Source organism: Candidozyma pseudohaemuli, assembly GCF_003013735.1.
Source record: "Candidozyma pseudohaemuli strain B12108 chromosome Unknown scaffold00004, whole genome shotgun sequence".
Lineage (NCBI taxonomy): Eukaryota > Fungi > Ascomycota > Pichiomycetes > Serinales > Metschnikowiaceae > Candidozyma > Candidozyma pseudohaemuli.
Genome location: NW_020194438.1, coordinates 731,492 through 751,744, shown reverse-complemented (window position 1 = coordinate 751,744; position 20,253 = coordinate 731,492). Strand labels below are relative to the sequence as shown.

The window sequence follows — 20,253 nt, the reverse complement described above, 5'->3', positions numbered from 1 at the left end:
TTTTTGGAACCCCCTATTAAACCAAATCAAGTTTTGATTGGTTTTTTTTCTTCTGGTGTGTTCTCTGAGGCCAGAGACCTCATCAGAAGTTACCCTACACTGCAATCTCTCTTTCCTGTGACCAATGCTATTTACAAACTATCTACGTGCTCTCCTTCTGCTTCAAGCGAAGCATCGACTCACCATACAACTTCTTGGAGTCGGCGATCTTCACAAAGCTGCCGTTGGCTCCTGGCACTTGGCCCTTGATAACCAAAATGCCGTTGTCACCGTCAGCATGCAACACCTCTAGGTTTTGAGAAACACAGCTCTTTCCACCCATGCGTCCCGCCATCTTCTTGCCTGGCAAAACACGACCAGGATCTTGTGTAGGACCCATGGAACCAGCGGATCTGTGTGCCAAAGAAACACCGTGAGTGGCCGAAAGACCCTTGAAACCGTGTCTCTTCATAACACCGGCGAAACCCTTACCCTTTGTGGTGCTCTTAACGTCCACAAGCTGGCCAACGGCGAAGTAGTCGGCTGTGAGTTCCACACCAGGCTCGATGAGACCCTCGTCGGTTCTCACTCTGAACTCACCGTAGTTGGCTTTCGTCGTGACGCCTGCCTCATTGCAGATTTTGATTTCATGCTTCGTGACGTTTTTTATCTTGTCCTTCTGGCCGAGGAGCACAGACAGGTAGCCGTCTTTGGCGACGGTCTTATTGGCAATCACCTCACAAGAGTCGATCTCAAGAACCGTGGCAGCGTATTGCATTCCGGTTTTCGTAAACCAAGAGATCATACCTCTTTTGATACCCAACATTCCTGGTCTTGCCAAAAGCGCTTTTCTCTCGTTGGCAGCCTCCAAGGAATGGTTGATTCTGGATGGGGTGGTTCTCACATGAGGAACAGAGTGGAGTGACGGTATTTGAGCAGCGTTTCTGAAAGCCACGACTGACCTGACACTGCCAGGAGCCCTCTTAGCTGCTAGGTTCCATAGAACTCCGGCCATTTTATGTTTTTTTGAGGGGGCCTTCGAACTATGTCTATAATAGTAGTCTCTAGTCTCACCAAAATTTTCAGTACACAGGGGGTTCACGCACGACCTATCAGAGACCGCCTAAACGATTGGAATGGTTCTACAGAATTTTCCGATGAATGCTATTGTATTTACAGGTGGGAAGATCGACTATTTGATCTTCTTTTGCTTGAGTTTGATCGTCTCGTCATCAACATAGAGACCCTTACCCTTATAAGGCTCAGGCTTCTTGAACTCTCTGATTCGGGCTGCAAACAACTTAACTTGCTGCTTGTCAATGCCCTCAATTAGAAGACGTGCTGGCGACGGTAAGGATGCTTTCAAGTCGCTTGGCACCTTGTATTTGGGTGTGTATGGGTATCCCACTTTCAAGCCGACAACCTGAGAGCCGTTCTCTTCTTCTAAAAGAGCTCTGTATCCAACACCCACGAACTTGACGATGGCTAAGTGGCCCTCGGACGTACCAATGACGTTGTTATGCACGATAGCTCTTGATGTTCCCCACATGGATCTCTGGACCTTGTCGGTTGGATCTTCAACCAGGACAGTGATTAGCTCACCGTCTTGCTTCACCTTCACAAAGCTGGGTACAAGAGTTCTCAAGACACCTTTTGGTCCCTTGACGACGATATTCTGATCTAGCATGAATCTCTGTTTACCCTTGGTGAATGATTTGCAGAACTCTGGAGGAATCTGTTCTGTGGAAACCTCCACGCCCTCGACCAAGCGCACAGGCGAGACACCCACAAAGGAAAATTGTGGCCTGCTGGTGGAGAACAGCCTTATGCTCCTGGCCAACATGTTCCACCTGTTCAACATCTTGTGCACTTTGAAGGTGTGAGATTCTGAAAATTTTGATGGTGTAGCGTACACACCTGTACACCACTCCCTCTGGGGCACCATTTATTGAAGATATCCTTGTGGAATTCGAATTGAGTGGTGAAGTTGCCGATCAATAGTAGTTTACAATGAGATATTCAATTGGGGTTTGAAGGTTTTACTTGCCAAAAATGACTCATGGTGTGTGGTAGAAGTAGGTCATACTTCATTTTGCAGCCATTCGCGAGCACTTCCAACTACCACAGAAAATATAGGTACTCCAGAATGTCAACTTCGATCAATATCTAAAACTTCCATGCGATTTCAAGTGACCTGAATGTGATGGTACCATTCGAAGGTATGCGCCAGTCCCAGACAGCTCACCAATTATCTACTTTTCAAGGAGCCGGTCTGTGAGAGGTCCCGGTCACGGCAGACAATGAAGCTTCACAAATGATTTGGAAGCGCTCCATCAAAAAATGTCTTTGGAAAAAATTGATGTAAATTGGTTTTAAAACCCACCTTTCTATGTCTCCTTTCATAAGGTTTAGTATCGATTAGGGTAGGCAGTGCCGAAAGAGGAGGTTTGGCCTACTTAACTGCGTACATGGTCCGAATGATAAAAATACTATTGCTTTAAGGAAATCGGAGAAGGAAGCTGAAACACAAGGATGCTGTTGGTCAGGAATAAATAGCAGTGTGGAAAGTTGATGTGCGACAAGGTAGCTCCTTTGTTGAAAAGCTTCAACTTTGCAAACTATTTTTATACAGTTCAACTCAACTAGGGAAGTAAATAATATCAAAGGATCTATCAGGGGCTAGTCCTCAATAAATCATCATTTAATTGGGTCACTTCTCAATCCCAGATGGAGGTGACATGAGGTGAAACTACGTCATTGAGATAAAAGAGACTCAAGTATCGTAACTAATTTACCTAAATATAATTCTAGAGATTTTTTCAAAGGAAAATCTGAAACAAAACCAACCATTCCCTGGGGTTTTGCAATTTGCAACCGTTGGGTACTGCATGGTACACTACTGCTTAAAAAAGTCAATGCTCATCGATTCGCTTCACATCTTCAATCCACAATGGTCAGAAAACTCAAGCATCATGAGCAGAAATTGCTTAAGAAAGTTGACTTTCTCAACTGGAAACTGGACCAGGGTCACAGAGACACCACTGTTATGGCCCAATACCAAATCAGCAATAGAGAGGATTACCACAAGTACAACAAGATCTGTGGTGATATCAGAAAGATAGCTCACAAACTCTCCTTGCTACAACCAACGGACCCTTATAGAATCAAGCATGAGCAGCTTTTGCTCGAAAAATTATACAACATGGGCATTTTGGCCACAAAGTCGAAGATCTCGGACCTAGAAAACAAGGTTTCTGTGAGTGCCTTCTGCAGAAGACGTATTGGTGTGGTGATGTGTCGCCTTCGAATGGCCCAGAACATGAAAGATGCCAACCTTTTTGTTGAACAAGGCCACGTGAGAGTTGGTCCTAACGTCATTACCGACCCAGCCTACTTGGTCACCAGAAACTTGGAGGATTACCTCACTTGGGTTGACAGCTCCAAGATTAAGAAGAACTTGCTCAAGTACAAGAACAAGATCGACGATTACGACTTGGCCTAAGGGCGGTGCCGGTTTATTTCTTTTTGATGACTATGCAATAGTCCATCTATGTATATTAACTAATCAATGCATTTACGTTTAAAAGTTGGTGTTCATCATCCTTCTCACCGCACTCTTACGGTTGCCAGGAATCAAGTCATCATGCGACTGCTGGTAGTCGTTCATGTAGTTTGGCTGGGATGGTTGCCTAGGCAAGGAACCAGCCGGTTTGAATTTTCTTTGAGATTTGAATTCGTCAACTGGGTTCATGAGCGAGACTGAGGTTCTCTGCAATTGGTGAGGGGATGGTGTGGGTCCGCCCTCCTCACGGATCGTTGGTGGCATTTCGCTCGTGGGCGACCGTAACGTGGCGAAAGAACCATTCTGTGTCAACTGAGGTGAAGATCCTGCGCTTGAATCACCAAGAGGGTGTGCCCTACCCTTACCTCTAGGCTGGTAGTCGGTGAATGTTTCGATGGTGGAGCGACGAATCTCTGAGGCGCTTGGAAGCGACTTCAATGGGGGTAGTTCTGCTGGAGGGGGTGGCTGGAACTGTTGTGCTGGGAGCTGAGCGTATGGATGCAGCAGGAATTGCTGATGAGGCATATTATACTGCTGAGGCTGCTGAGCATCTTCAGCGAAGATTGGCGCCTCGTCGTAGATGGAGGACGTCGTCGTCTTACGCTTGTCGTACTGGGTGTCACCCTTCAACTGGTCGTTGATTTGCAAATGATCAATGTCGATCTTAGGCAATGGCTGGCTAGCATCGGCCTGGAAAGCACCATCTTCACCAACAGTAGCATTCGTACGCGTCGAATTTGAGCGGTCAAAGTAGACCTTGTAAACAGATTTCATTCTGGCCAACTCTTCCGCTTGCTCGGGGTCCAAGTCTTCACGCTCTTGCGTGTCACCTTCACCCTCGTCATCACTGACATTCTTGATCAAATCAAATGCAGACAATCTAGGAGATCGGGATATGTGAGTTTTGGGGTCCATCGACGTGTCTGGCGTTGGCACAAGCGAGGGCTGCTCGGAAGTGTCGTCATGAGACGCGTCATAAGTGGTGTTTTGGGTTGGCTCTTCGGTTTCGAAAGTCTCATTTTGCTCTTCAAAAGGCGACCTTACGAAAATAGCGGGCGCCACTTGACGAGGCTCCTCATCCTCGTGCTCAGATTCGTGCTGTTCCGGCTCATCCTCATGCTCCGTCTCCTCAGCTTCCCTCGATGCAGTTTCTGGCTCCTCATGCTCGTCAGAAATGATGTTTCTCGTGTCTACGGGCTCGTCGTGGTTCTTTTCGAGGAATGGGCCCCTCGAGTCACTGGCATCGGCAAAATCATCAGAGGAGGTGGTCGCATTGTCCTGCCTTTTGCGAGGCGATGCATGGGCTGATAATGATTGATTGATGGGCAAGTCGTCTTCGTTTTCGTATTCCACCGTGAAGTCGTGGTCGCTCAGCTTGGATGTATCGTTGGTGTCGTCGCTGACCTCCTCCTTGGTGTTGAAGTACTCGTTGGCGCTGAGTGAGGCGACCGAGTGGTTGGGGAGATTCTTGTAGTCCTCCTTTGTGAGTTTGCCGACGGGCGTCTCCTTTTCAGCCACGGTCTCTTGTTCATAGCGCAAGCTCAGTTTTTGAGGCAGAGTGTTGGTGCTCTCGCCTGGGGTAGTGGGGTTGTAGCGCAACAGGGAACCTCTAAACGTCGACACGCGATGGTCCACCAGGTGACGTGCAAACTCTTCCAAAGACGCCTTGGACAGCGTGTTGTGGTGGTAGGGCAAAACAAAGCCGTCAACGGGGGTGTCGTCGCCGGCATTCCTGGTGGATATGGAGCCGATCTCCGTTGTTTTGTGATTAGAAGCAGAGTCCATGTGCTTGGAATGTGGCCTCACAGAAAAGCGGTTGTCAAACGGATCTTCCTTAGCGTAAGGAAGGAAATCAGGGAGAGCAGTAGCATCTCCATTTTCATCGAAATCGGGGTCATGTTCCAAAGACTCCTTCTTGTTTTTGCGGTACCTCCACCACATCAAGAGACCAAGCGCAGCAAAAACAACCGCCACGGGTATACCAATTCCCAACCCAACTTCAAGCCCAGTGGTGGAAACAGGCTTCTCACAGGAGTTACTATTTGAATGTTTGCAAGGATCACTGGATTCCAGAGAGCTCAGACTGGAGGATGCCCTCTTGTCCAAGATCGTGGGGCTGACCATGCTGAGATATGATTTTTGTTTATTGAAAGCGAACGAAAGGCACGAAGCCGGTAAAGAAAGAAATGAGTAGTCTGGTCTCGGTGGGTATTTTTTCCTTGATCCGAATCAGCGTGTCGCGCTGCGTGCACGGATTGGGCGGAAAGGCGCCCTGCGGCGAGAACGCCAATCGTAAACGGTGCCCAAAAGAAACAATCTAGATTTAAGGTTTAAAAATGGCGCCGAAACGATTGTCAATTGGCAAGGAATTTTACTATTAGCCTTCTGGATATAGGCTATCTATTGGCTTATGGCGCTCTCTACTGGATGATTGCAACGGTTCTGTGCACTTTGTTTATTGACAGCGCGCCTCGCCTAGGCGCCCATTTGGCTGCGAACGCCCAGACGCTCTGGACAATAGATACGTCTTTTGTGACAGCTCTCGCGAAAAATAGCTTTACCATGTTTGCATCTGGTCGTAGAAATCCACTCTTTTGCCCTCGGGCAAGTTTTCGGCAATAACCTTTCTCAGGTAGTCAACAAGCGAACCGTGACCACAAGCAACAAACGCAACAGCGCCGTGAGCCTCTGAGATGTCGTCCTTAATGAGGCTTTCCACATCGGGGCGTCCTTCTCTGAACTCCACAAATGGGAATTGGCTGCGAATTGCTGCAGCCACATCCACATCCTCACCTTCACTCTTCTTTTCCTCGCTCGCCGTGTCGTCGAAAGACTGAACAAACGCTGAGCCAAGATTCTCCTCAGGACGTGTCACGTAAACAATGGGTTGCACAGTGGTGTCCTTCAAACGCTGCAACTCCTCGTAAAACCACTCAATCAGGCTCCAGTGACGGATCATCCAGTACAACTTGATTCTCTGGTTCCCTTGACGCTTGGTAAGGTCCCAGGCTCCAGAGTACAAGCCTGGAATACCACGGCCGCCAGCAAGGAAAATGACATCCTGGTAGTGCTGCAAAGGCGTCTTGTGACCATATGGACCCTCCACAGAACACTTGATTCTGGCCTTACGCTCAGGCTGCAGGCTCAAGTATTGGCACAAGCTGCTCAGCATACCTCCCTTGACCTTGATGTAGAAAGTGATCGTCTGCTCCTCCACCACAGAGTCAAGCACTGTGAATGGGTGAGATTGCCAGAAGCAATTGGCACGGAAGAAGTAGATGAAGCAGTGGGCCATTGGGAATGGCTTCCAGTATTTGTTACGAGGGATCTTCACTCTCAAGTTCTCGTCGTCGAACAATTGCACCTCGGCGGTCTTGATACCAAACCAAGCGAGTCTGCAGAGTCTAGCAAATTTGTCAAAAGCCCAAATAGCAGTGGCAGCGTACATGTACTGCTGGAAAGCGTGGTCTGCGATATGGACCCAGGTACCTGCAATGAACAAGATGGCCAAAACATTGTGGGAAAGAACAAAGAACTCATAGTTCTTTTGACGGAGGAACGAAAGCGAGTGAGCCATCATAATAGCAGCAGCAATGGTTGCAACGTAACCCAACTTCATGTACATTTCTCCGTTACGTTTCACGTACTTGCCAACACCCACACCATTGAGGGTCATACCGACACCGTGAACGATAATGACAATGAAAAGGATTCTGGCGTACCACTGGTGAATAAGGTTGAATCTCGAGTAAGACCAGCCAGAAATGTACTCCATGAAGTTGTTTCTACCGGCAAACAAAACCAATTGGGGAACCATGTAGATGGCAATGATACCACTTCTGTCGGCAATCTTTCTTCCCAATTCAACTTCCTTCTTGGGCCAGATAGGGTTAGGGACGTCATGTTGGAAGTTGGCCACATTAAATGCCACGCACAAAACGAACCAAATAAATATCAAGATGGTCTCCAATCTAGTTGGAATCACGTATTGTATAGCCTTGAAAAGGGTAGCATGCTCACTGACTTTTCCGTTGAACAATCCTGGCAAGGTGATGTATCTTCTGTAGGTATTGGAGACCTTACCGTTCAACGAGTGGACAAAGCCTGGGAATGCAAACTTAGCGAGTCTACAGAGACCAGCAATGACGACAACCACACCCCAATAGGCAAGAAGAACCCAACTGTAGTAGTGAGCGTAGTTGTAGTTGTAGTAACGGTGCAAGACAGAGTGGTAAGCACCGTCAATCTTCTTCTGAGAAATCTTCACAGGCAAGCTGAACAACTTGGTCTTATTGAAGCCAGGAACAGCGGAAGTGTTTGTGACCAAGTAGCTGGTAGCGTTATCATAGGCATCCCACAACTGCTCCTCGGTCAATTTGTACTTAGAACAGCCTTCCAAGAAGACACTAACAGCCTTAGGGTTAGGCATTTGCTTCAAGCAGTGAGCCATCGAACCCAAAGCAGGCTGATTGTCAACGTTACAGAAGGCAGCCTTATCTTTCTTGCCATAAAGTGTGGCAGTCTTACCGAGAATGGTGTCGCAGGCGTCAACGGTAAGCTGGTTCTTGTGGTAAATCATAAACCCATCGGAAGATGCAGATGCCGTGGCCGCTGTCACACTGACGGCGGCGAGAAGTTTGGTAAAACACACCATTATCTATAAGGAACCAAAACCGAGCCAATCAATCTAAGGAGAAAAAAAAAAGCGGAAGCGAAGCAGGCTTTGCTCTAATATATGGACGCCTTCGGAAAGGCATCAAAAAGGATTATGCACTTGGGCGTGGCTTTTCCCAGCTGAATCTGACAAAAGCTGGTGCCCATTTTTGCAACTGCAGTTCGCCAGTGTGAGAGTACAGGATATTCTGCATCCACAATGCATGGGTAGGTCCCATTTGGTGTGCCTCAAGCTGTACGAGGCTCTGCTGCAGTCCAGTAGCTGTCAGTTCCTAATTTCGCTCGCTGACAGGACGCGCCAAGAAAAAACAAGTGACAAGAGCTGTCAGCTTATCTGTCAATCAACGGTGAAATTCGAAAATTTATTTAGCAATCGACCCCCGGGTTTGCCGACTAGGGGCGATCGGGATCTCCCTGCAATCGAATGCCGTGGGGATAAATCCGCTGGAGATTCGTGAAGATTTTTCGCAGATTTTGTGCCGTACGCTGTCGCCCAGATTCATCAGATAATCGATGCCATAACCAGGGCGCCGCATCAACACAAAGTAGCTGCTTCTGACATATGCAATAAAGGCATCTCTAACCTGTCAGTGTGTCAACAACAGTGTCGCACTTTCTTGGCAAAAGTTATTGGCACATAATTTCATGCTTGATACATGTAACACGGGGCCTGTAATTGGAGCATCTGCTTTATAGTTCCGACGGCCTTACAGAGTGCGAGGGGGGGTGGCTCTTTTGGAAAATGTTAGTCGGTCCGGGCGGACCCCCCATTGCCAGAGCACAAACTTAATTGGTCGGTGCCGCATAGGACTCGTATTGTGATACATTTGTCAAAACCGCTGATCGGTCTACGGAACACTGCCTGCTGCAGCGCGGAAGATTCCCATTTTGTGCTGTGACTTCACCGTTGAGGCGAACCGAATTCAACTCACAATTGTGTCTTCCTGAACCGCTATGCCTCCCAAGCCCGCCGACCCCTAGATTGTAAAGATACCATGTACCTTGACGCCACAAAGCCTAAGTTCGGCGTTGCACTTCAGGATGCCGAAAGACGCCCTCTTTTTCCTGTCGGAGGCTTATGCTCTAACATTCCGCCGTAATTAGACGGCTGCGATAGGCTCCCAGACAGACGGTGATGCAGGTATCCTTGTCTTGTACTCGATATTTTAGCCCACCTTGCAGTCTTCCAGCACGCCCATGGCGGCTGCATGCTCCTGTTGATTGACATCTGCCTTATTGTCCTGTCGATCAGCCGCCAAATCCCTTGATGCTGAGAGGCTGGATTCCGCTCCGGCGCTAGCCAGCGCCTAAGCCGAGATGACACCACATTTATCAGCACTTTGTGCTGATTGGCGATTTGCTGTTCACTTCCAAGGCTTTCATCTCCACATGCAAGGGGCATCATCCCGCCCGGTTGCATACTGTCGTCTGCTTCTGTCTCATGTAATGTTCATTGATTTGAGTTGGGCTTCTAGTTCGAGATCGGCCTCTGTTAGGTAATCTTCGAGCTCTTCCTCATACTGTTCGGGGTCCTGGGGATGCCCACTTTCCTGGTAGTGCTGTTCCTGCTCCTCATCTACCAAAGTATCCACATCGACCTGGAAAGCCTCGGCTTGCTGTTGAAGTCGCTTTTGGTAATCCTCGTCGCTCTCTCTGCTGTGCCTTTCCTCCCTTTGTTGTCGGAGTCTTTCCTGGCGCTTGTTGTCTCGAATCTGCTGCTGATTGTTCACCACCTTGGTCTTCAGTAGAGGAGACGACATTGGATGATACAAAGCATTGCCACGCTCCTTCTGTGCCTGAGCCATGTCCTCTGTGGCCAGACTGCCTCGTAGCGGCAGCGAGTTCCACTGATTCATGACTAGCATTCACGGTATGGGGACTTCTTTTGATGGATTGGTCTTGCTACTCGCACGTGATGGCAGTAACCTATTTCGGTGATTTAATAGCTCAAGCGCGTCAGTCGGACGAAGCAACAAGCGATTCTTCTATGCGTAAGCGAATTGAATTTCTTCTTAGACCGTGCTTCTGCTGGGGTCTTATGTGGTTGTGCGTTGTAGGCGCGTCAGATTGATTGCAACTACATCGCGCACTCTTCTTAAACCTAACCATGGCATTCGATGAGTATGATCCAGAAACCGTGATCCCTTTGGTGAAGCTCATGCTGGAGTTTGCCAAAAAGATATTTCCATCCACACTAGAAGCAAATGGCCAGGTTCTACATCGCAAGTTGGCACACGGAAAAGGCGTCCACCTTGAGCAGTCTGTCGCCATCGTGAATCATTGCATGGGTCCATTGTACGTGGCGCACAAGGGCAAGGGTTGGAAAAAGCAGAAAGAAGATGAATTGAGGGAAATCGGTCTTCTATTTATATGGTATGCATTGGAAGACTCTCCAAAAATGGGTGCCTTGGTGGTGTGCAAGCTAGTGGACGAGCATACGCTATACTTGTATGAGATCCAGGTCCTCCCTGATTATCAGAATCATCAATGGGGCACAAATCTCATGAACAGCTTCCATGCATTGGCGAAGAAGCTCGATGAAACTTCGCTTAACGACACAGAGCTTGACGAGACGCTTCGAGCAAATTGCACTACTGAGTATACTGGCTTGACCGTGTTTCCAGATAACGAAAGAGCACTCAAGTGGTACAAGCAACTCGGCTACACATATTCTCCTGATTCGCCGAGAGACAGAAAGACCCGTCTTAGGGTAATCAAGCCCGACTACTACGAGTTGGAGAGGGAAGTCGACTAAACATAAATCGTCCGATTAAACATATTTTTTTGCAATCCAATATTACAGCGTTATGCCTGGGCCTTCTCCTCAAGCTTAGGCGCCTCGCCCTGAGTAGCCTCTTTCTTGATCTCCTGGGGCTGCTCCTTAGGCTTCTCAGAAGGCTTCTCAGAAGGCTGGTCCTTGGCCTCCTTTGGCTTCTCTGTAGCCTCCTTCTTTGGTTCCTCTTTGGGCTCCTTCTTAGGCTCATCCTTGGACTCCTTCTTTGGAGCATCCTTCTTGGGAGCGTCAGCCTGGCTCTTGATTCTAGTATACATGGCAGTGATCTTCAGACTAGGCACCTTGGCGGGCCAGTAGAAGCTGGCGTAAGACCACAAATGCTTGCTGAACTTGTCGTCCTTCTTCTCCTTGCAGGTCTCGTCAATAAACTCACCAATGCTGACCAACTCTTTTCTGAGCAACATGGCCCACTCGTGCTTACCCAAGCCCTGGTTGCCCTTGTGCAACTTCATCAATGACTTGGCAACGGGTTTCAAAGTGGCCTTGCACAATCTTTCATCCATGCTGTCGTACTCCAAGTAGTCATCGTTCTCGTCATGGTGGTCATCGTCGTTCTTGATCTTCATGGTTGGATGGCTATCAAGCTTTGGAGAGTTGATATTGGAGCCTGAAGTAGTCTTTTTGGCCTTGGGTTTCTTGACCTTGACATCTGGCGATTGCGACTTGGTGGTCTTCTTTGGCTTGGCTTCGGCCTTGGGCTTCTTGACAGTCTTCTTCTTCGTTGTACCGTTGGTGCCTGCTGGTGCACTGTCCTCTTCGCCTCTCAAAAGGAAGAACAAGTAGTCGACTCTTCTACCAATGTGAACAGCACCTGGTACCTTCTTGTTGGAGCCCTTTGCCTCCTTCTCAGAAGGCTTCTCGCTCGCCTTGCTGGTTCCTTCGAGGAAAAGCTTGTTCTGCAAGCCCAAAAGCGGGTCATCTCTGATTTGTGTCCATGAGCCATAACCAAACTTGTTGACACCGACAAGAAGCATAGCATCGTCCTTGGCGCTCCACTGACAGTTCCAGTTCAGCACCAGTTTTGGAGTGCGTGGAAGTTCAAACGAGAGTGGGTTCTCCTTAGGAATCAAGGACTCAAGAAGTTTCATGTCGGGTGGTCTGGACAAGACTAGCTCTGCATTGATGTTCTTCACGCCTTGGTAAGTGAACAAGACCGCCTTCTTCTCCTTCTTCTTAGCAATCCACAAAGCCATTGGGTTCTCGCCGTCCGTCTGCACGGTTGATGACTTTGACTCCTTGGCCTTTCTCTCCAACTCAGCAAGCGCCTCTGTTCTTCTTGCCTCTTCTTCCTTCACCAACTTCTTGGAAATGTTGAGAATCTCGTTGTAGGCATGCTTGATGAGAACAGGGTTCTTGTTGGAAATACTGCCCTCTTCGACAAGTTGATTCCATTTTCCAGACAAATCGCCAATTCTGAGGATGGATCTATAAATACCACGAATCTCCTTCTCAGACAACTCATGGTTTTCTTCCACCTTCTTTCTAGCAGCACGTCTTCCACTGCCCTCTTCTTCGTCATCTTCATCAACACCACTAGTGTCCGGAGTTCCTCCTTGCAATTGTTTAACGGCAGCTCTTCTGCGGGAATACATAGCGATTTGCTCGTTGAGATAGTCCTCCTCGGCCTTCTTCTTCTCCTCTTCCTTGAGTTTGGCCAATTCATCTTGTGGAATAATGTCATCCCACTCAACATCCGCCTTGTAGTCAGTAACCTCGAACTGCTTCAAGAACTCCTCGGATCCCAAGTTGGACTCGCCAATCTCAGGAGTGGTGACATGATCTTCGGCTCTATTCAAGACATCATCCAAGTTCAATTCCTCCAATTTCTTCTGATTGTCCGAGGCTGCAAACATGTTGGCTGCACCAAACTTCAAAATCTGTGCAAGCTCGCTGGAGTTGGGCTCGTTCTTGCTCTTCTTACCTGTGTTTGGATCGTTCATTCCCAAAGAGATAATGGCGTACTCGAGAATCATCTTCTTTCTGGCCCTTTCAAGAATCTCTTCTTCAACGGTATCCTTACTGACAAATCTGTACACCGAGACATGCTTCTTCTGACCGATTCTATGAGCACGAGCCATGGCCTGCAAGTCGGCTTGTGGATTCCAGTCAGAATCGAAAATAATAACCGTGTCAGCTGTCATCAAGTTAATACCCAAACCACCGGCTCTTGTGGACAACAAGAATGCAAAGTCCCTGGAGTCGGGTGCATTAAAATGATCGATGGAGATCTTTCTTTGTGCAGATGGAATACCACCATCCAAACGCTGAAATTGGTAACCCTTGATAGACATGTAGTCACCCAAGATATCAAGAATTCTCACCATCTGCGAGAAGATCAACACTCTGTGGCCTTCTTTCTTCAACCTCGTCAAAAGCTGTTCTAGAAGAACCATCTTACCAGAGTTCATGATCATACCCTTAAGGATATTGTCTCTAGAAGCACCTCCTGCCTTAGCAAGGAACTTCTCTTCAGCGCCATCAAATAAGTAAGGATGGTTGGAGGCTTTCTTCAATTCACTCATCACATTCAACAAGGAAATCTGAGAGCCCTTCATACCGGCATTCAACGCAGCATAGTTTCTGGTGATGATGTTTCTGTAGTATTCCGTTTGCACATCGGACAACTCGACTCTAAGAATACGTTCCGACTTGGACGGAAGGGACTTCTCCACATCCTTTTTGAGACGTCTCAAAATGAATGGCTTGATACTCAGTTGCAAGTACTTGATATACTCCTCCTGCTCTGCGTCTTGAGCTTCGAAGTCGATCTCCTGGTCAATGTTGAACTTTCCTGGCATCAAGAAGTTACACAAGGCCGCAAGCTCCTTGATGTTGTTCTGCAATGGTGTACCGGTGATCAACAATCTGTTGGCCACCTTGAACAGCTTCAAAGACTCATACAAAGAAGACTCGGCGTTCTTCAATCTGTGGGCCTCGTCAACAGCGAGGAACTGCCACTTGAAAGCACCAAGCTCATTTCTGTCCTTCAAGATATATTCGTAGGTTGTCAAAAGAACATTGAATTTGGGCTTGTTGGTGGGGCCGTAGAACTCGTAGTCACGGATGTTTCTTCTGGCCTCGGTGTTACCCAAGTAGTAAATGCAGTTTACATCCGGCGACCACTTCTCAAAAGTCTCTTGCCATGCTGGAATAGTACTGAGAGGCACCACTACCAAGTGAGGACCATTCTGTCTGCGGGCGTAGATCAACCATGACAAGAAGGCCACAGTTTGAACGGTCTTACCAAGACCCATCTCGTCTGCCAAGATACCATTCTCGTTACGCGACCACAAGAAAGCCATCCAGTTCAAACCGGTCAACTGGAAGTCTCTCAACTCACCGTTCTTGATGAACAACGGCTGCTTGTTCAACTTCTCGAAACGAGGTCTCTGGTTCTGTGGATAGTTGGCAGACAAGTTAGGAAGAATCTTCGATTGAAGACGCTGCTGGTACTTGCTGACCTGCTCTGGAGCAATCTCGGCGATTGTCTCGGCATTTTCCCACGAGCATTCATCGTAGTAGAGTCTCCTCCACTTGACGTAGTACTGTAGTTGCGAGGTGCCGTCATCAAGCTCAACTCTATCGCTATCGACAATACGCTCAACCTGAGTATATTCTTCTTGTTCGTCTCTCTTACGCTCACGCTCGATGTCCATGGCCTCGATGTCTTCCTTGGTGGTATAAGGATCATCACGAATCTCTTGATCCAAGATGATGAACTGCTTGATGTAGTTCTCAACTCTCCGGCTACCCTTGAACTCCTTGAGCGTGGGCCAAGGTTCCCATGTGTTATGCAAGTGAGAAGCGTCGGACCACTTGATCTTGAATAAGTAGTCGAGCTTTGGGTCGCCAGTTTTTTCGGCATTTTCTGGATTGAGCTTGTGGTCCAAAACAGCGTCTATCGAGCGGGCCGACTCCTCCGCCATAGCTTGTTCGTAATAGTAGTAGTCACCGGCACCTTCTTCTTCGCTTTCCACGAGATCCTCGTCGTCCTCATAGTCAACAGCGTAGTTGACCTGAGAGTTGTTGTTTCTGGTCGAGAACCTCACCTCTGCCGGAGGCGTCGGAGTGACGTGTGCAGATGCTGTTTTACTCCTGCCATTACGTCTGCCATTCTTCTGCTTAGCAGTGCTGAAGGCACGAGTCAGGTTCAGCTTACGCTTCTTACTGACTCCAAAGTCCTCGTCGTCCGAGTCCTCCAGCTCTTCGGGACTTTCGTCGTCGTAGTCCTCGTAGACTGTCTTCTTTCTTCTAGAGACTGGCTCGTCTTCGTCGCTGTCCTCAGCTAATGACGCTACCCTTCTGTCTCTGCCTGATCGCCTGAGTCCGTAGAGCTCAGGATTCTGCTCGATCTCGTCCGGGAGCTTGACCATCTTTATAAATTAAGTTAAGGGATAAGACTTGGGGGTCTGAATGGGGTTTGGGGTCTTCCAGCTATAGATTAACGTAGACCCTTGGTCTATTATGGTATCCGGGAGCTTGTCTATGACAAGGTCTATTCACCACTTTTTATTGGCTTCGAACTAGCTAGATGATTTAGACTAGCTTTTTTGAAGACTGTAAGAAATTGAATTTTTCCCAGTGGGTTGGGATTATGGTCTTGTGGAGCTCGTGTGGTGGAAGAGAGAGGTGGTGCTTGGAAAAAAATTGGGCAATTTTACTGCGACGACGACAACTCCCCAATTCGGGATTTCGTGAAGGATCATACGGAGTGGGCTGTGGGGATGACTACGAGTGATTTGGGGCAATCAATGACAGGAAATGTTCCGAATTTACTATATATTGAATTTTGCATTTTGCCAACCACATTTGCGTGGTTTCTGGCCTTGGCCATGTGGCTATACTCTGTTTGCGAGTGGAATGCGAGGATTCTGAGGGTTGGAAGAGCCATAGATGACAACTCGACAGCATTGAGCTCACCGACAAGTTTTCCACCGCATGACAATCACGTCTGTGACGCGTCCACTTAGGGAGAAGTGGGTCACGGTAACCATCTACTTCTGAGCAGGTATAGCGCTCTATGCTGAATCCAGATAAATGAGCGAACCTGACAGTATCTGGTATTCTCCAGATGGCTCATCCAGACCATGCGTCATTGTGGGACATGCATGATCAGATCATTTGGTCTCATATAGAGTCGCTATCTTGTGAAGCAGCTCAGTTGAGAACCTCCTTAGCAGCCATTCTCCGAGATTAATATTCGAAGACTACAAATCGTAGCTCTTCAATGACATGATCTGATTTCCTGGTGTATGGCTCAGTACCTTCTGGGCTGCTAAAGAGCTGAAGCCTTCGCCTTGATTGACTAGAGCATCGCACGGATCAGCTATGGCGTAATAATAGATGATCTAGTCTTCTCGGACTGACAACTTGTGAAGCCGATCAGGTCTACCCCAGGTTCGAACTGCCTTCATCACTTATAGATGCAGCAATGACCAGGATTCAGTGAATCCACTCAGCAGAGCTTTCAGTGGTCTGTTCAGACTATTCTTCTGGTTTCACGGTTTAGCTTATGCACATTTTCAATGCAATTTGAGGTGTACTCGCTAATGTGTGGAGAGAAGATTAGTAGGGAAAAGAGAAATAAAGGAGTGGTCGGAAAAGAGGGGGAAAACGGCCACGACTCTGTTTTGATGCGGACACGACCCGGGGCTCCCTACGCAGGACGCTTGGCTCTAGCTTGGAAAGAATGAAAGGGACCCAAATAAAAATATTAGGAGGGACAAGCCCGACTTGGCTCATTTGCATGAAGAAGTTCTAAATTTGGTAGGTAGTGTTTGTTGTAGAGATGGATGAAGGTCATGAGATGCTTTTGTAGTCATGGCTGCGAAAACAGATAGAACCAGGGTCACTTTGCTCTGTATTGGTAATTTTTGAAGTTTCCTTTGGTGTGGAGGGTTTTAAATTATGTCAGGCTATACAATCGGGATTGGAGATGCTTGTCGGGTCAAGTATGTTGGGTCATAGAATGATGTGCTATATGACCGAGCGTTCGGTGAAGTATCATACCGTAGCTCTTTTGGCAGATTTGTGGCTGACTAAATAAGTAGAGTGTTTCAGAGTGGCTATTTTGATATTGGAGATAAGTTTTAATAGCTTTCGGCATTTTGACATCTCCCTCCCCTTTCATCTCTGATACATTCTATGATATGGATCTCAGTAGCATTGATCGTTATTTTAGCCACTTAAAGGGTCTGCCCAGAATCCAAGAAGTGAATTTGAAACTTTCCGATGTTTCCAATGCAATCCCGAATTTTGACCGGTATTGCAGTCTGATCTTTTATCCAGTGTTTCTGAATTTGCAAAGTATTATAGCCATAGATTAGAATGTGCAAAAAGTAACAGATGTTGCAAAACTCGAATTTCAAGTAAAGTCTAACAAAAGCTACAGGGAGCCAACAAATCTGGCATTTGAAGCCTTTTAATTTGATAATTGTAAAAATAATGGACTAGGGGTCCCATTTAGAGGTCAAGTTGATCGAGAGGTTACCTCACTCAATAGAAAGTTAGAGAGCAAGACTCGAATAGTGGATTCCGGAGCTTCACAAAGGATTTATAAAAATCACAAAAGTGCCTTGGTAATTTTTGATTTCAGATTCAACCACCTTTTAAAACGATGTGTGAACGAAATGGTAGTTGAGACACTTATAATTACACCCATCCTCCTCCACTTCTAGAGAAAATTATGTTCAAAAACTACTATCAGGCTCAAATCATTGCTCTTCATACCCTCCAAGGGCTTTCATGAAATGCCAAATCCCCAAGTTCCAAAATCACCTAGAATGATATATCTGAACACTACTATATCCCAGCAGACATCAGCTCACCACGGCCAACAGCAAAAATTCAAATCGGCCAAAAAAATTCCTTAAAATCAATTTCATCTTATTAAACTCCCCCTTTATAACCCCAAAAGCCCCATAAAACCAGAAAGTACGTGTTTTGAAAAGGCCCTGGCAGACCCTTCGAGACGCTGTTTGCAGCCAATTGATGGCCGCGATTTAGTAATGTACTCGATTTAACTGCGAGGCTCAGCTCAAGTAAATTCGAGCACTCAGGGCGCGCTTGCAATGAGACTACCACAAAAAAACGAAACGCCTGTCTGCAGGCTCATCAAAGAAAAAAAAAAAGCAGAAGCGAGAAAAGCAGCTAACGACACTTTCAGTTTTCAGCAAGCATGAGTGGAAAAGGTGCCAAAAAGAACGCCGTGTCGTCCAAGGGCCAGAGAATTGCCATCGTCAGCACCGATAAGTGCAAGCCCAAGAAGTGCAGACAGGAATGCCGTAAGTCTTGTCCCGTGGTGAAGACTGGTAAATTGTGTATCGAGGTCACCCCAGCTTCCAAGATCGCCTTCATCTCCGAGACCTTGTGTATCGGTTGTGGTATCTGTGTGAAGAAATGTCCCTTTGATGCCATCACCATTATCAATTTGCCAACAAACTTGGAGGCCGAGACCACCCACAGATACTCTGCCAACTCGTTCAAGTTGCACAGATTGCCTACACCAAAGCCTGGTGAGGTGTTGGGTTTGGTCGGTACCAACGGTATCGGTAAGTCCACTGCCTTGAAGATCTTGGCCGGTAAACAAAAGCCCAACTTGGGTAGATACGATGACCCTCCAGACTGGGAAGAGATCTTGAAGTACTTCAGAGGTTCTGAGTTGCAGAACTTCTTCACCAAGGTGTTGGAGGACGACATCAAGGCTATCATCAAGCCCCAGTACGTCGATAACATCCCTAGAGCTCTTGCCAAGTCTCCAGTGAAGGATGTGGCCGGTATTTTGAAAGCCAAGTGTGCCAGACAAGGCTCTTGGGACTACATCATGAGACTTTTGGAGTTGGACCCTGTCATGAAGAGAGACGTTGCTCAGTTGTCTGGTGGTGAGTTGCAGAGATTCGCTCTTGCGATGACCTGCGTTCAGGATGCTAACGTCTACATGTTCGATGAGCCATCTTCGTATTTGGATGTCAAGCAGAGATTGAGAGCTGCCGAGTTGATCCGTTCCCTTTTGGACCCATCTGTCTACGTTATCTGTGTGGAGCACGACTTGTCTGTTTTGGATTACTTGTCGGACTATGTCTGTATCTTGTATGGTGCTCCATCCGTTTACGGTGTGGTTACTTTCCCAGCTTCCGTTAGAGAAGGTATCAACATCTTCTTGGACGGTTTCCTTCCAACCGAGAACATGAGATTCAGAGAAGACACTTTGCAGTTTAAGTTGGCCGATGCTGCCGATGGTTTGATCTTGGATCACTCTTCTGCCATGCAATACCCAACCTTGGAGAAGACCCAGGGTGATTTCCACTTGAAGGTCGAGGAGGGTGAATTCACCAACTCTGAAATCTTGGTCATGTTCGGTGAGAACGGTACCGGTAAGACTACTTTCTGTAAGATGTTGGCTGGTGCTTTGGCTGCCGACAACGGTGTCGAGGTTCCTAAGTTGAACATCTCCATGAAGCCCCAGAAGATCGCTCCAAAATTCCCTGGTACTGTCAGACAGTTGTTCTTCAAGAAGATCAAGGCCGCCTTCTTGAACCCACAGTTCCAGACCGACGTGGTGAAGCCACTTAAAATCGACAACATTATCGATCAGGAAGTCCAGACTTTGTCCGGTGGTGAGTTGCAGAGAGTTGCCATTGTGTTGGCTCTCGGTATCCCCGCTGACATTTACTTGATTGATGAGCCATCTGCATACTTGGATTCCGAGCAGCGTATCGTTTGTTCCAAGGTTATCAGAAGATTCATTTTGCATGCTAAGAAGACTGCATTCATCGTCGAGCACGATTTCATGATGGCCACCTACTTGGCCGACAGAGTGATTGTGTTCGAGGGTACTCCATCGAAGAATGCCCTCGCCAAGGCTCCTGAGTCCTTGTTGACTGGTTGTAACAGATTCTTGAAGAACTTGAGTGTCACTTTCAGAAGAGATCCAAACTCCTTCAGACCAAGAATCAACAAGAGAGACTCTCAGATGGACAAGGAGCAGAAGGCTGCTGGCAACTACTTTTTCTTGGACAACTCTGAGTTGTAATAGCATTCGGCATATTCGTTGTTCTTGAGGTCCCCACCCGGTTCATGGTGGGACTCTCGACTCGCATGTACACTACTTTGATAGCATCAGGGCTTGGTGATGCATGGTTCTGTTACGACGTTCCATGAAGCCATCGGACCCCTCATAATATTATTTTAATATTAATTAGATTGTAGATGTTTTTGGCTTTGGCTGCAACTCGATGCAAAGTCA

General features: G+C 47.4%; 9 protein-coding genes across 9 annotated transcripts; 3 read left to right on the top strand and 6 right to left on the bottom strand.

Annotated features, from left to right (window-relative positions):
* Positions 1 to 142: 142 nt before the first annotated feature.
* C7M61_002427 (mitochondrial 54S ribosomal protein uL3m) lies at positions 143 to 994 on the bottom strand (the record flags this gene model as incomplete). Its single annotated transcript, XM_024857801.1, has 1 exon — positions 143 to 994. One exon carries the CDS (start codon positions 992 to 994, stop codon positions 143 to 145), a length of 852 nt encoding a protein of 283 aa, XP_024714300.1.
* A 177-nt stretch (positions 995 to 1,171) lies between these two features.
* MRPL6 (mitochondrial 54S ribosomal protein uL6m) lies at positions 1,172 to 1,840 on the bottom strand (the record flags this gene model as incomplete). Its single annotated transcript, XM_024857800.1, has 1 exon — positions 1,172 to 1,840. One exon carries the CDS (start codon positions 1,838 to 1,840, stop codon positions 1,172 to 1,174), a length of 669 nt encoding a protein of 222 aa, XP_024714299.1.
* Positions 1,841 to 2,929: 1,089 nt separating this feature from the next.
* On the top strand, positions 2,930 to 3,481 carry C7M61_002425 (snoRNA-binding rRNA-processing protein; the record flags this gene model as incomplete). The annotated part of the gene is made up of 1 exon (XM_024857799.1): positions 2,930 to 3,481. One exon carries the CDS (start codon positions 2,930 to 2,932, stop codon positions 3,479 to 3,481), a length of 552 nt encoding a protein of 183 aa, XP_024714298.1.
* A 78-nt stretch (positions 3,482 to 3,559) lies between these two features.
* Positions 3,560 to 5,665, bottom strand: C7M61_002424 (uncharacterized protein; the record flags this gene model as incomplete). The annotated part of the gene is made up of 1 exon (XM_024857798.1): positions 3,560 to 5,665. The coding sequence occupies one exon, from the start codon at positions 5,663 to 5,665 to the stop codon at positions 3,560 to 3,562; it is 2,106 nt and encodes a 701-aa protein (XP_024714297.1).
* Positions 5,666 to 6,098: 433 nt separating this feature from the next.
* FRE10 (Fre10p) lies at positions 6,099 to 8,195 on the bottom strand (the record flags this gene model as incomplete). Its single annotated transcript, XM_024857797.1, has 1 exon — positions 6,099 to 8,195. The coding sequence occupies one exon, from the start codon at positions 8,193 to 8,195 to the stop codon at positions 6,099 to 6,101; it is 2,097 nt and encodes a 698-aa protein (XP_024714296.1).
* A 1,459-nt stretch (positions 8,196 to 9,654) lies between these two features.
* Positions 9,655 to 10,071, bottom strand: C7M61_002422 (uncharacterized protein; the record flags this gene model as incomplete). Its single annotated transcript, XM_024857796.1, has 1 exon — positions 9,655 to 10,071. One exon carries the CDS (start codon positions 10,069 to 10,071, stop codon positions 9,655 to 9,657), a length of 417 nt encoding a protein of 138 aa, XP_024714295.1.
* A 251-nt stretch (positions 10,072 to 10,322) lies between these two features.
* On the top strand, positions 10,323 to 10,970 carry NAT4 (Nat4p; the record flags this gene model as incomplete). The annotated part of the gene is made up of 1 exon (XM_024857795.1): positions 10,323 to 10,970. The coding sequence occupies one exon, from the start codon at positions 10,323 to 10,325 to the stop codon at positions 10,968 to 10,970; it is 648 nt and encodes a 215-aa protein (XP_024714294.1).
* Positions 10,971 to 11,020: 50 nt separating this feature from the next.
* On the bottom strand, positions 11,021 to 15,382 carry C7M61_002420 (chromatin-remodeling ATPase; the record flags this gene model as incomplete). The annotated part of the gene is made up of 1 exon (XM_024857794.1): positions 11,021 to 15,382. One exon carries the CDS (start codon positions 15,380 to 15,382, stop codon positions 11,021 to 11,023), a length of 4,362 nt encoding a protein of 1,453 aa, XP_024714293.1.
* A 2,804-nt stretch (positions 15,383 to 18,186) lies between these two features.
* Positions 18,187 to 20,040, top strand: RLI1 (Fe-S cluster-binding ribosome biosynthesis protein; the record flags this gene model as incomplete). The annotated part of the gene is made up of 1 exon (XM_024857793.1): positions 18,187 to 20,040. One exon carries the CDS (start codon positions 18,187 to 18,189, stop codon positions 20,038 to 20,040), a length of 1,854 nt encoding a protein of 617 aa, XP_024714292.1.
* Positions 20,041 to 20,253: the final 213 nt, after the last annotated feature.